The following is a 14,667-nucleotide window of genomic DNA, read 5'->3' on the forward strand; positions in this document are numbered from 1 at the left end:
ATTTACCTTGTATACCCATTTCACATCAATTTCCTTCTTGCCTTGAGGCAACTCGACAAGTGACCAAGTGTTGTTGACTTCGATAGACTTCAGTTCTTCATTGATTTCTTTCATCCACTTTGAATCCTTCAATGCCTCAACTACATTGATTGGTTCAACATCTTCATAGAAAGCATAATGTACCAGCTCACCTTCATCATCGACTGCATCATCTGATTTAATCACACATTTCTGCAACCTTGCAGGCATGTTTCTTGTTCTCTAAGGCATGTGTGTGCTTGCTTAACCTCTGACTTCTTCCTGTCAAACTTCTCTTTCGACTTCACTTGTTGGTTCTTCACATAAGATTCTCATTGAATCCTTCTTGACATTTTCAGTCCAAACCCATTCCTTAAGCTCATCTATGATCATGTTCCTGTTGATCACTACTTGCTTATTCACTGGGTCGAACAACTTGTAACCTCCATTCGAATGATATCCTATTAGGATCATCTGACTCGACTTGTCATCAAGTTTTCTTCTCAACTGATCTGGAACATTCCAATGTGTTATAGGTCCAAATACTTTCAGATGACTCGAGATATGCTTGACACTAGATTAACATTCTTTTGGCATAATTCCTTCTACCTTCTTCTTTGGACATCTGTTCAAAATATATGTTGTTGTCAACAAAGTTTCTCCCCGTAACTCTTTGGGTAGATTCTTACCTTTCAACATACTTCTGACCATATTCATGATGGTTCTATTCTTCCTTTCTACTGTGGAGTATAGGGTAGCACCACCTCATGCACAATCCCTTCTTTCTCACATAACATGTCGAAGTCTTTTGACACATATTCTCCAACACCATCAGTTTTCAGAATCTTGAGCTACGACCACTTTGTCTTTTGACCATAGATTTAAACTTGGAAAAAACCTCGACCACTTCACTTTTTTTCTTGATCAGGTAAGTCCATGGTTTTCGACTAAAATCATCTATGAATGTGACAAAGCATTTGTTACCTCCAATTGAATCCGTCTAGATAGGACCCCACACACATCAAAGTATAAGACTTCAAGGATTGCCTTCGACTTTCTTCTTGCATCCTTGCTGAAGTTATTCTTGTGTTGTTTCGCCTGCATACATTCCTCACATACTTCATTTGGAATGTCGATTTCTGGTAACCTTGAAACCACATTTCTTCTCTTTAGATCTCTGATGTCTATTGAGATAGCAAAGTCTATAGTGCCATGTCCATTCATCCCTGCTAGTTGTAGTTTCAAGGCACTTGTGCCCCATCACATTTAGTTAAATCTTGAAGGTTCTATTATGAGACATTTGAGCCTTCAAGATTAACATTCCACCTGAGTCGAGAACTCTCATCATCTTGTCTTCAATCGATACTTTGTAGTTCTTTTCGACCAATTACCTTATGCTGAGCAAATTACTTTTCATGCTTTGTATGTACAATACATTGGAAATTACTGACCTTTTGTCATATTTCCTCATAATCAGAACATCACTGATACCTTCAGTTGCTAGAGTATTGTCATTTGCAAATTTTACCATGTTCTTCATTGAGGGTTTCATGTTGACAAACCAATCTTTCTTATCAGCCATGTGTGATGAGCATCTTGAGTCCAAGTACCATTGGTCCTATAATCTTTCTTCATCTCTTGTTGTGACCATCAACAACGTCTCTTTTTCTTCATGCTTTGCAAATTTTGCATCATTACCTTGATTCTTTTATTTTTCGGAACACTGAATGTGACTTTTGTCAGGTTTTTGATCACCGCCTCTTCCTCTACCTACAACACCACCTCTTTGGTTGCTTTAGTATGCAGGTTTTCTCTGATTCGACCAACCTCCTTCTTGCTGATTTTGACCAGTCGAATTATTCTAGTCTCCTCTGCCTTTGTTGTCGAACCACTTCACTTTTCCTTTCTTTTCTCTTGCTGATTGCGCCTACAAAGTCACATCACTTTTCGACTTACCTACAACTCTTCCAGCCATTTTTTGTTCTTGAGATTCAAGTTTCCCATGAAGCTCTTCCTTTGTCAATGTTGACAAATCTTTTGACTCTTCTATGGCTACTACCACGTGGTCGAACTTTGGAGCCAATGACCTAAAGATCTTTGAAACAACTGATCTTGATGTCAACACTTCTCCATATATCTTGATTTGATTCACCAGTTTTGTAACCCTAGTGAAAAAGTTAGTCATGCTTTCATTTTCTTCCATCTGAAGGAATTCATACATTCTTTTGTGAGTTTGTAAACTCAATTCTTTCACCTTTTCTGCGCCTTTAAACGATTTTTCAAAGATTTCCCATGCTTCTTTCGCTGATTCAACATCACTAATATTTCCGAAATTGTCTGTATCAACACATTGATGAATCATAAATAGAGCTTTATAATCTTTCTTCTTCAATTCTTTATGTGCAACCTTTTCTTCATCCGTCAAATTTGCTGCAAGCGACATCACTCCCTCATTCACAAGATCCCAAAGATCTTGATAGCAAAAGACAACGTTTATCTACTTGTATCAATTCTCGTAATTCTGATTCTTCAGAATTGGGAGACTCACGCGGAAAATGATTGCTCGGATGATTCATCACCATCGTGTTTTACTTCCCACGAACCGCTCAACCAATGCTCTAGATATCAGATGTTGGAATTAAACTCAAGATTTTAAGTAATTCCGAATCAATCTTGATTAACAAGATTCAACCAACCGATTGAATTCTCTTCTTGTTCTTCACTCTTCAGTCGAGTGAATCAATCACACCTTGATTGCAAGATGATTTTGCAGCACAACAATAATGGAGAAGTAGAAAACAAAAAAAATTGAATTGGGAAGAAAGAAAATTAGGGATTCCAAACAAAATAGGGGAAGAAGAATTTCTGCAGAATTTCTCTATGCTCACAAACTGTAATTTTATTTCTTTTCATGCAAGCTGCAAGTATTCAAGTGTTTATAATAATAAGGGTTACTCCATATTTATAGATTGAGTTTGTTTGTTCCCTAAACAAAGCCTAAATACCTAATTCTACTAACACTGTAAAATTAGGCCTAAATAAAAATTTATATCAAAGCTAACTCATCGATACTTCGATAACCAGATAATTCGACAACAACATGCTTTGATATCGTAAATTACATATATTCCATAAATTAGCAATTGTCTTGTAGGACACTTAAAATCTCACACCACAAGACATAGCCTCCTATTAAACCCATTTCATTTCTTGACCCAAGTGATAGTACTAATATGGAATCATCATGTAACTCTGTTAAAAAACCTATAAAAATGATATGATATATAATAAATTAAATTGTCAACATGGCACTAAGACAAACAACACAAGTTAACTAACGTGAATAGAATTAAAGTACTTATCAAGTAAATAAAGATCTTGGGATTACCCTAAACCAAAAGAAGAGAAAAACAATACCTCGCATGGAAAGCTTTTGTGGAAAAAAGACAAATATAATCTAAACTTCTCATTACCGTTGATAAAAGGACAACGGGATAACACTCACAATTGTTTCTTTGAACGAGCCGTTGCTCAACAGCTGTTGTCTCCTGATCATAATATCACACCATGCTATGCAATTTTACCAATTATAAAATCAAGTGCTTGTTTTTCACATTCCGTTTTTTCATCTACTCCTACAACTTTTTCTCTTTTCTTTCATTTTTATCATTATTCATTTTTTTAAAAAGAATAATACTAATTCTTATCATAAACCATCATTTTCGTAACTATTTATTTAGAGTAAACCATGTTTTAGTGTGTTGTCAATATACTCATTAAATTGAGTCTATCAAATTTAGAAAATGTTTATGAAAACATATTTTTTTAATAAATCGGTCTCAAATATCTTTTAGTTAGTCTCCATATAAATATTATAGTAATGTCCATTTTAATTAAATATTGTTATTAGTTTTACGCTTTTAGAATTTGGAGCTATAAGGTTGGTGAAAAACAATTGATTAATTGAATGTGGAGAATGAGAGATACATAAAGAATGAGAGAGTAATTGATGGTGAGAAATATAGTGATTTTCTCATTAATATTTCACAAGATACTTCAAGGGTATTTATACAACAATATAAAAGATGAGGTACAATTAACTAACAATAAAACTAAAACTCTCAGGTGTAACCATGCAACTGAATGCACTTCGCTTATGTTTCAGTTTTAATAAAAAAATGCTCCAGGTATAACCGGTTGCAGTATTAGTGCAACCAGTTGCACTTTTCGTTTGTTTGACATTTTACAAAGGGGTGCAACCTATTGACATAAAACTGTAACTTGTTGCATTGACTTGAATTATCTTTTATTCTTAACAGACCACCTTAATTCAAGTTCTTCAAGTTTTCCATACCTTCTTTGGTGCATGAGCAATCCCTTCTTTGACTTATAAAACTCAATCGAATTTGACTTCTCATTCATTCACAACTCCATTTTTGACCACTTAAAGTCTCTTCCATTTTAGTGGGTTCGGATTCGGCCATGAGTGAAAAATGGACGAATTCACCATCGTCATTGACTTTGTTATCTCATAACAACTCACAATCTTGGAGTCTTGGAGGCAAACCTCTTTGCCTTGTTGATCTTCTCACATTCTCTTCAATTCGGCTTAAACAAAGGTTGGTTCTACACTTTCCAGTACTGCATAAGCTGATTTTTCACTAGTGTAATCGGTTACACTCTACTGCACCTCTTTAATTTCGTCGGAAATGATGTCTCGAATGATCACAATCCTTATATTTGCTGCATCATACAACTTGTAACCACCGATGGAGTGATACCCTATAAGAATCATCAATTCTCCCTTATCGTCCTTCTTCTTTCTAAGTTGTTCCGACACATGTCGATACGCTACCAAACCAAAAACTCTCAAGTGACCTAGATTCAGTTTAAATCCAAACCATGCTTCCACCGCTGTTATCTTCCCAAGCTTCTTTGTTGGATACCTATTCAACAAATATGTAGTTGTGGACACTGATTCTCCCAATAACTCTTCCGTCAAGTTCTTCCCTTTCAACACGTTTCTCACCATGTTCATAATTGATCAATTCTTCCTTTCAGAAACACCATTTTAATGCGGTGTATAGTGTGGTACTACCTCATATACTATTCCTTCTTGATCACAAAACCTTCTAAAGTCATTTGAGACGTATTCACCTCCACCATTCATTTTGAGAACTTTGAGCTTATGACCGATTTGCCTTTCAACCATGGACTTGAACTTCTTAAACGCATCAAATACCTCATCCTTTCTCTTGATTAGGCATGTCCATACTATGATCGTCCATGAATGTGACAAAATACCTATCGTCACCAATCAAATCAACTTGCATCGGTTCACACACATCCAAATACACCACCTCAAGGTGACACTTGGTTCTACAACCAACATCCTTGCTGAATTTTCCCTTGTGTTGTTTCACTTGCACACACACATTACAAATTTCAGCCGGTATGTTGATCAATGGCAACCCTGTTACCATTATGTTCTTTTGCAAGGCATTGAGATCTCAAAAATTGAGATGCCCAAACCGATAATGCCATATCCACTCTTCTTGACTAGTCGCTATAGTAAGACACCTATGCTCCATAACCTCTAAATCAACCATGAAAGTTCTATTGGCAACCATAGGAACTTTTACGATCAAAACCCTCATCTACATCCATAGTATATAGTGTCTTGTTCTCCATGTGAATCTTGTAACTCTTCTTAAGCAATTGACCAATACTTATAAGGTTACACTTGATTCCGCGAATGTACAACATAATATCACTACAACAAACAAGACCTTAGACAGCGCTTTTTTTAGCCTTAGACAGCGCTTTAAAGCGCTGTCTAAACCTCCGCTGCTAAAGGTTTAGACAACGCTTTTTTAAATCTTAAAAGCGCTGTCTAAGCCCCCCCCCCCCCCCCCCTTAGACAGCGCTTTGGCCAAAAGCGCTTTATAAGACCCTTTTATTTTAAATTTTTTAGGTATACCTTAGACAGCGCTTTTGAAAAGCGCTGTCTAAGCCCCACCCCCTTAGACAACGCTTTGGCCAAAAGCGCTTTCTAAGACCCTCCTATTTTAAATTTTTTAGGTATACCTTAGACAGCGCTTTTCAAAAAGCGCTGTCTAAGCCCCCCCCCTTAGACAGCGCTTTTGCCTAAAGCGCTTTCTAATCCCCCCCTTAGACAGCGCTTTTTACAAAAGCGCTGTCTAAGGTATACGAAAATTTTTGGCAACACCAGGATCCCCCATCAAACATATATGTAGATCTCCTCTAATCTGCAATTAAATGAAATTTATAATATTTAGTTATTTAGTTGTGTACTCCAACACAGACAACATAAATTAAATCAAAAGCAGAACAAACTTAGCATAAAGTTTGAGGGAGGAAATAAAACAAAAATTTCATACAAATCACTAATACCGTTACAATTTAATAAATGATATCATGTCTTTATCCCTAATAATTCAACATGATTATTTTTATGTAAATCTTAAGCTCCATTAAACATGTGCGCTTCAAATAATATGAAGTTTATTACCTTCATTCCATCTTTCAATTGCCGGTGGGGTGCACCAACAAGAAGCAGCAGCAGTGCTTTCTTAATATCTTCATGTCCAAAAATTTCAGGAGCTAGTGACCTTGCCAGCTTATCATAGATATCACCATCTTCTGCTAAACGTTTGATCTGCTCTTCCTCATCTCCTCTAAGTTCATATCTATGACATAATTAAATTATTAGGAAGCTGCATGTAACTACATTCCCCAAACTACTGTAATAAGATTAACTAGGCATAAATTTCATTGCGCGCAAACAAGTCATGACAATATCCCAGTAGACAGCAACCCAAGCAAAAAATGGAATAAAAAGTCCAAGAAGCACTGCTGTATTGGAAGTGGGGTAAAAATAAAGGGATTGGTTATTATAAAATAAAAGATCTGCAAGTGTAACTTACTCTTCATATTTTTTCTTAAAATGAGAAACAGACATGGCCTCTAAGTATGTGTCAGCAACTAGGCCAGCACGCATTGCTCTAAAACCAACATAAGGTATAGGAAGAAAAATCCCTGATAGTTCAACAACATCACCCGGAGCTACCTGATAATACACAATGAGCAAGTTAGTAAACAGTAGCAGAAATATAGCCAGTTAAACTTCAATATGTACACCAAATCATTGTAATTATTAATCATGATTAGTGCCCTGGTGTTTTATGAGATAACTTTATTCATATGATTGTCAGGTAAGGTCAAGTTCATATTAAAGGAATACAACTATGTATTGACACATTTCAGGTACTTGATAACAATTGACATAGTAATGTTAGTTCAGTTCCATTGGAAGGGAATAGCAAACCTTTCTAGTGAGTTCTCCCCTAAGATGAACAATCATTGTTCGAGGAATATGACCCTTTGGAACATGTTCAGCTAACTCTTGGATTTTTGCCTGCAATTTAACCATTTAAAAACTCCTTATTCCATAGTTAATAAGCAATGATGCAGAACATGAAAAATAAAGTAATTAAGAATGTATCAGAATTTGATGGATCAAAGTATAGTACAAACCTCTTGAAATCTCAAAAACTTTGATGCTCTCAGTTGAAGGATGACATTACCCTTGCTCTTGTTCATGACACAACGCCTTGATGGACACTCAAACAAGGGCATGAATATTCTAGTTGTTACTTCCTGTTTAGAGAGGGGAGAAAACATCAAAGTTAAAAAACTCCAAAACAATCAAAGCCTTACCCAAATCCCAACAATGATAACAACCAAGTATTATCCCACTAAGTGGGTTTGGTTAGCCATACCCCACAACTGAGAAAAAAATCCATCCCAAAAATCTAACAAAGTTTAATCATACTTATAAATAAATTATAGTAGTAATACTTAACATAGTTGGTTAACCTTCTGACCTCCAAATCCTAATCCAGATACCAGAACTGAACAATTTCATTTCCTTTTCTATATAAAACAGTTCTCGCATTACTCTAATAAACTACCTGGTAGATTTCAAAGCCACAATCCTCACAGGTGTACACAGCAACCTGCATCAATGGTTTGACATCAGAGCATCGAGTGATTACATAATAATTTTTTACGGTGATAATTTTGCTGCATCAATACTTTTTATGCATAATGTTTCTGCAAAGGTTGTTTAAATATTATTATTACGGTGATTACATTAATGGAGATTAAAAAGCATATCAATGAAAAGATTTGAGATAGTTTAAAACTTTTTACCTGTTTGCAAATTGAACAAAACCACAACCCTTTCCAACAGGTATCTTAACAGAGGTTATCTCACCATACTCGGAGAATGTCTGCCTAAGATCTTCATCTGTAACATTAGGGTTGAGTCCTCCAACAAATATCTATAATCAATCAATGATTAGCTATAGAAAACTAGTAATTAATCATAAGTTGCTATAAAGAAAAACCTAATAATATAAGAGCAGAAAGAAAACTCACAGTTGTGTTGGTAGAATCTGTCTCAGATTGGCTCGATGTGCCATTTGACTGGCCTCCTAAATAAAGAAAGAAACAGACAAAACAATTCATCGTGTATATTATATGATTTCATTATAAAATTCGAGAAATAGATATTCATAATATTCATCGTGGAATCGCATTATCTTTTGATTTGGATTTTGTGGGAGTCTATTTCATAACAATATTCCACGAGCAACATCCAAAGTGTCAAAACAAAACAAATCCTGATTGTAACAACATTTCACCCATCATGACCCATACATCTGTAGTTGGTAATCTTCGACGGCCCTACACTTGCTCCTAAGCCAAGCATTTCACCTTCCAACAATAAGCGGATTCTTGTTCTTGTATATGTAATAGCTCATGCACAATTTCTCTAAAGTCGCAACTGAATGCTGCATAGGATTTAGCTTTATATCCATCATCATTCTCTGCCATAACAAGATCAAAACATCAAACATCCTCCTAAAAACTAGAAAAACAGACTAATAATGTGAAATTGTAATTTGATTTTAACCTCGATTGCAACCTTATCACTTTACAATATTAAAATCTTCAATCGAAATGAACATTGAAAACAGAAAATAAAGAACATTTAACCAAACCAAAAGGTCCTCCAGAAAAGCAAAAATGAAAATCAAACCTGAAAATCAGCTCCATATTTTTCAACTAGACGACTAATATAAAGACGCTGAATTGAAGTCAAAGGTTGAGGAAGTGCACTTTTACCATCTCTTCTCCTCTTTCCCAGTGCCGATTTCAAATCTACAAACCCAAAATTCACAAAATTCAAACTCATTTTAACAAAATATAAACAATTTCTGACACAAAAACACACTAATTGTTGAAGCAAGAGAAGATAATGAATTGAGGAGAATATACCGTCTTCTTCGAGATCACTGCCGGAATCGTTGGGGTCATCGGAAACAGAAGGAGCTTGAAGATTATCGGTGAGGGAGTTAGGGTCATTGACGACACCGAAGGAGTTGTAGTTTTGTGTGACGCTTCCTTTTTCATCCCATTTAGGGTCTTCTGCAAGGGATTGTAACAGTTTGGGAGGAATGGTGAAAGCGGGTTTCAAAACTTTAGGGTTCTTCTTTGGAAGACCCACACGAACCTTAGGTCGAGAATTCTTGTATTTTCTTCGTGGTCTATATTTTAATTGAAAGACTTTAAACAGCGCTTTCTCAAAAGCGCTGACTAAGGTCTATATTTAAAAGCGCTTTCTAAAAACGCTGTCTAAGGGGGGGTCTTAGACAGCGCTTTCTAAAAGCGCTGTCTAAGACCCCCCTTAGACAGCGCTTTCATTAATTTTTTAGAACATTTTCCGTGTTTTATTTTTATTTTAACCTTAGACAGCGCTTTCTTTTAAAAGCGCTGTCTAAGATGCGCTGTTAAAAAACCTTTTTGGCGTAGTGTATTTAGAAAATAATGTCTATCATCCCTTTCCTCGATTGATACATCATCGATCCTTTTGCTACTAGAGTGATATCATCCGTGAACTTCACTTTGTTCTCCATGGCGTGATTGATTGTAACAAACCAATATTTTCTCCCCGTCATATGAGTTGAATACCTGGAGTCCAAATACCATTGGTCGTTGCACTGCACCGTTTCTTTCAAAGTCAGCATTGCATTTTCTTCAATATCCAATTAGTTGCACTTCAATTATGCAACATTCTTCAAATTGTTGCTGCTATAGTCGTGCAACTTGTTGTTGCTCCATTCTCCCTTTGTGATCATGACCAAGAGTGTATTTTCATCATTTAACACCTGTCTTACAAGTCTAACTTCATCTTCTTGAGGTTCCTTCTTATTATAATTGCATTCTCTTGCTAAATGGCCAAACTTTTGACAATTAAAGCATTGCACACAGCTATTGTCAATCATTCTTCTTCCACCTCTACCTCTTGTATAGCCTCCTCTAGTGGTGCTTGATCCAGAAGCCCTACTACCACTGTTTTCACCCTTTTGGAATATTAAATTTTTGGAATTTCGGGGCTCTCTTCCACCAAAATTATGAAAGTTTCCTCTACCTTTTTTCATGGGACACTTTCCCTTCGTCTTCTTGTCTCTCTCATTGAAACGGGCTTGAAAAGCTAACTCCTCCTTTGCCTTATGAATATTCCTTTCCTCCATTCTCTGTTCATGTGCCTCAAGAGAGCTTTGTAGCTCTTTTTTTCTCATTGTCGTAAGATTCTTCTATTCCTTAGTCGCTACGACTATGTTATCGAATCTTTCTGTCAAAGAACTCAAGATTTTCGCGTCAACATACTGCTCCTTGATAATTTCTCCACTTGCTTTTTCTTGTTTCACCAACTGAGTAGCTCTCGTCATAAAATCGTTGATAGTCTCCTTCTCCTCCATTTGAATCAATTCAAGTTGACGTTTTTGAGTTTGTAACCTTACCACCCTCACCTTGTCAGTCCTTGCATGTGTTTTCTCTAAGATTTTCCATGCTTACTTCGATGATTCGCAATCACCAACTTTATCAAAATTATTAGTATCAATGCATTAATGGATAAAAACAGCACCTTGAAATATTTCCTCTTCTTTTCCTTATGCATAACTTGTTGTGCATCCATTGCACCTTCAACAAGAGCATTCACATTGTTCTTGATCAATTCAAGAATATCTTAGTATCCAAATAACACCTTCATTTGCTTGCACCATTTGTCTTAATTTTTGCATCAAGGATGGGTAAGTTTACAGGAATTCGTTCATTAGAGACTGAATTCATGATTGCACAACGGTGTTTGATGAATCGAACCAAACTCTTTATGCCAAATGTTAGAACTTGGAACCACAAGGTTGGTAAAATATAATTGAGTAATTAAGTGTGAGGAGGGTGAGGGAGAGAGAGAGTGAGAGAGAGAGAGAGAGTAATAAAGTGTGAAAAGTATAATGATTTTCTCATTAATATCTCACAAGATACCCCAAAGGGTATTTATATAACACTACAATATACGATGTACAATTAACTAACAATAAAACTAAAACTCACTGGTTTAATCGGTTGTAGTATCAGTGTAACCGGTTGCACTTTGCTTCTGTTTCAATTTTAACCAAAAAGATTTCATGTATAACCGATTTCACTATTAGTGAAACCGGTTGCACTTTTTTTGTTTGACATTTTACAAAAGGGTGAACCCTGTTGACATAAAACAACAATCTGTTGCACTGACTTAAATTATCTTGTATTTTTAGCAATATGATCATATGCTAAGAGTTTTCTTGCACCTAGAGATGATTGACTTTGTCGACTTCTACTTAGTATGTCAATGTTTTAACATTATATACATATAGAGATCTTATTTTAATCTTAAAAATGGACACATGATAAAAAAAACACAAAAATTAAAATTAGTATATAACTAAATTTTATTTAAATTATAAATAACATCAAAAATTATTTATTGATATTGTTGCATTTCATTTTGGATTACAATCATAAACTCTATTTAGGAAGTTATCTTTGAATCTCCTCTTATGAATAACCCCTTTCACTCCTCTCTCATAGTGATTCTCTTGGTCATTTTTATATTTTGTTGTTGAATACTCAAAATCTTATGCTTATGTCCTCAAGAATCTTAAAACTCAAATTTTATGTATATTTTCATCTACTCATATTCTCATTCTTATTAATACTTCCATTGTTTAGGTTGTATATTCTCCCGATTAATTTATTGTTGGATCAACTTTAAATTTTATTTCAACTATTAAGGTTTTATTTTCTCTTCTATCTTATTATTGAATATGATGGATTTCATTTTCAATATAGTTTAATTTTAGTCTATCAATAACTTACTATTATAAAAAATACATTTATAGTCAAACATATTTTAATATTCAACGTCTAGGATTAACTGACGGTTATAAAATTATTTTACACTGTCGATGTATTTAAATTAAATTCATTAATAATTTTATCTAAAAAAATATAGAGACAAGGAAAAACAAAATCATGTCAATTTAAGTAAATAAAAAATTATTTAAACCTATATACAAATATAATATTGGTTTTGATCATCAAATATTATGGAACATTTTGGTGCATCAAAATACAAAGACACATAAGGGAATGACCAATTTATAAGTTTACCATCTATGACAAAATGTTTAATTCACTGCATAAGGAAAGGAGAAGGGGCAAATAAGGAAAATAATAAAAGAAACAAAATAAATCAAAAGTGGGGTCCATTCTTTTCGGTTCTATAAATCAAGAAGGTTGTGTACAAGCTAAAGTCCTTCTCTGTCTCTGTCTGTAGCTCCAGAAAACTCACCATTCTACTTCACCTTCCCCTGATACACATATAAACTAGCACCACCTCTTGTCATTTCTCAATCTCAACACAATGGTCGACGTAGACCGGAGAATGACCGGTTTAAACCCGGCTCACATAGCCGGTCTAAGACGTTTATCAGCCCGAGCCGCTTCGTCTTCCTCCACATCCTCTTCCTCTTTCCCAGAACGTAACAGTTTATTCTCATTTTCTTCAGTGGTGGATAAAGTCATAACACAGCTTCATAACTCAGGCGTAGAAGTGAAACGTGGTCTCTCTGACGCTGAGTTCGCACGTGCAGAGGCGGAGTTTGGTTTCGTTTTTCCGCCGGACCTCCGTGCAATTCTCGCCGCCGGTATGCCTGTCGGACCTGGATTTCCTGATTGGCGATCGACTTCCGCTCGCCTCCGTCTCCGCGCCTCGTTAGACCTTCCGATCGCGGCTATTTCTTTTCAGATTGCAAGGAACGCGTTCTGGTCGAAATCTTGGGGGTTAAGACCTACAGAACCAGAAAAAGCTTTGCGAGTTGCGAGAAATGCTTTGAAGAAAGCTCCGTTACTGATTCCTATTTTCAACCATTGTTACATTCCTTCAAATCCTTCCCTCGCCGGAAATCCTGTTTTCTACGTCGACGAGAATAGGATCTTCTGTTGCGGTTTTGATCTATCTGATTTCTTTCAACGGGAGTCTCTCTTTCGAAGCTCCGAATCCGACCCGAAGATTCTCATGAAACAGCGATCTGTTAGCGAGAAATCCGCGGGTTCTTCAACTGCTTTCTCTCGGAGGAGTCTCGACGGAGGGAGGATGCCTAGGTGGGTGGAATTCTGGACAGAAGCAGCCACAGATCGTCGCCGGAGAATCTCTTTGTCACCAGTATCATCTTCGCCGGAGCGGTTTTTTGATATTCACGCACGGTCTGAAATTCCGGGGTGGGTGGATGAATACATAGAAAAAATCGGGTCGGTTTTGAGAGGAGGTGGGTGGAGCGAACCGGATATAACCGAAATGGTTCAAGTTTCGGCTTGTGGATTCTTCGAAGGAGAAATGGTGATGTTGGATAATCAAGCGGTGTTGGATGCTTTGTTATTGAAAACGGATCAGTTTTCTGATTCGCTCCGAAAAGCTGGGTGGAGCTCCGAAGAGGTAACCGAAGCTTTGGGATTTGATTTTCGACCTGAAAAGGAAAGGAAACCGGTAAAGAAGCTATCACCGCAACTTGTGGAAAGAATTGAGAAACTGGCTCAGTCAGTTTCTCGGTCATGAACAATTTTTTCTTTTTCTTTTAATTTTTAATATATCAGGTTTTGCTTTTCCCTCTTTTGGGTTGAAAACAACAAGGAATTTGGGAAACGAGTTGTACTGGCAAACAAAGTGCACAAAATAGTTTGAAAAGGTTCAGGTTCAGGTTCAATTTTACATGTTAATGACCATTCTATCCTTTTTATATACAAAAATCATAATAAATGATCAACGGTTGAATATTGTTATGATCTTGTACACAATTGCTGAATGTTGTTCTTTATGTTACGGTTATGGATTTCATTTTACCTTATCTATTATTGCATCTCTTGTTATGATCTTCTATACTTGCTTCATTTTATTCTGATAAAATTATTATACGATGAATTGTTTGAGCTGGATATGGCTCTCTCTACTTTTCAAGTAACCAGGTGCACGTGTGTATGTATGTGAACACATTTTTAATTGAAACTTGAAAGGTGAGCCTCCAATAAGGAATCAGAACTAACTGCTGGTGTAGGACAGCACAGCACAGCATAATATTATTGCTATCATACAATGCCAGGGTAGGAAATGCAGTTGTCGTCGTTTTGCTACCAGCTAAACAGATTGTAAGTGTCGTTTAGCACCGGTTGATAGAGGGA

General features: G+C 36.0%; 3 protein-coding genes across 4 annotated transcripts; 1 reads left to right on the forward strand and 2 right to left on the reverse strand.

Moving 5' to 3' along the window:
- Nucleotides 1-6,181: 6,181 nt before the first annotated feature.
- On the reverse strand, nucleotides 6,182-8,086 carry LOC127121545 (DNA replication licensing factor MCM7). Of its 2 annotated transcripts, XM_051052017.1 has the most exons (5): nucleotides 7,576-7,695; nucleotides 7,367-7,456; nucleotides 6,966-7,108; nucleotides 6,551-6,728; nucleotides 6,182-6,287 (listed from the first exon to the last, which is right to left on the reverse strand). In XM_051052017.1, the coding sequence occupies exons 1-5, from the start codon at nucleotides 7,675-7,677 to the stop codon at nucleotides 6,219-6,221; spliced, it is 582 nt and encodes a 193-aa protein (XP_050907974.1). In that variant the 5' UTR covers nucleotides 7,678-7,695; the 3' UTR covers nucleotides 6,182-6,218. The 2 variants fall into 2 exon arrangements, with proteins under 2 accessions (XP_050907974.1, XP_050907975.1); XM_051052018.1 differs by lacking the exons at nucleotides 7,367-7,456; nucleotides 7,576-7,695 and adding an exon at nucleotides 8,013-8,086.
- Nucleotides 8,087-8,789: 703 nt separating this feature from the next.
- On the reverse strand, nucleotides 8,790-10,022 carry LOC127123729 (nucleolar protein 16). The gene is made up of 4 exons (XM_051053928.1): nucleotides 9,964-10,022; nucleotides 9,385-9,653; nucleotides 9,146-9,267; nucleotides 8,790-8,933 (listed from the first exon to the last, which is right to left on the reverse strand). Exons 1-4 carry the CDS (start codon nucleotides 10,020-10,022, stop codon nucleotides 8,817-8,819), a joined length of 567 nt encoding a protein of 188 aa, XP_050909885.1. The 3' UTR covers nucleotides 8,790-8,816.
- Nucleotides 10,023-12,740: 2,718 nt separating this feature from the next.
- Nucleotides 12,741-14,336, forward strand: LOC127120385 (uncharacterized). Its single transcript, XM_051050796.1, has one exon. It carries the CDS (start codon nucleotides 12,857-12,859, stop codon nucleotides 14,045-14,047), a length of 1,191 nt encoding a protein of 396 aa, XP_050906753.1. The 5' UTR covers nucleotides 12,741-12,856; the 3' UTR covers nucleotides 14,048-14,336.
- The last annotated feature ends 331 nt before the right edge of the window (nucleotides 14,337-14,667 follow it).

The sequence above is a fragment of the Lathyrus oleraceus genome, chromosome 2 (genome assembly GCF_024323335.1).
Source record: "Lathyrus oleraceus cultivar Zhongwan6 chromosome 2, CAAS_Psat_ZW6_1.0, whole genome shotgun sequence".
NCBI classification, from domain to species: Eukaryota; Viridiplantae; Streptophyta; class Magnoliopsida; order Fabales; family Fabaceae; genus Lathyrus; species Lathyrus oleraceus.

Excerpts from the sequence above, each read along its gene's own strand:
- LOC127121545 (XM_051052017.1), bottom strand. The coding sequence starts at position 7,677 with ATGCCCTTGTTTGAGTGTCCATCAAGGCGTTGTGTCATGAACAAGAGC. Across the intron at positions 7,457-7,575 it reads AGTTTTTGAGATTTCAAGAG|GCAAAAATCCAAGAGTTAGC; the intron begins GTTTGTACTATA and ends GTTAAATTGCAG. Across the intron at positions 6,729-6,965 it reads TTTAAGAAAAAATATGAAGA|ATATGAACTTAGAGGAGATG; the intron begins GTAAGTTACACT and ends ATTATGTCATAG.
- LOC127123729 (XM_051053928.1), bottom strand. The coding sequence starts at position 10,022 with ATGGAGAACAAAGTGAAGTTCACGGATGATATCACTCTAGTAGCAAAA. Across the intron at positions 9,654-9,963 it reads GTAGCAAAAGGATCGATGAT|ACCACGAAGAAAATACAAGA; the intron begins GTATCAATCGAG and ends ATTAAAATATAG. Across the intron at positions 8,934-9,145 it reads AATATGGAGCTGATTTTCAG|AGAATGATGATGGATATAAA; the intron begins GTTTGATTTTCA and ends TTGTTATGGCAG.
- LOC127120385 (XM_051050796.1), top strand. The coding sequence starts at position 12,857 with ATGGTCGACGTAGACCGGAGAATGACCGGTTTAAACCCGGCTCACATA.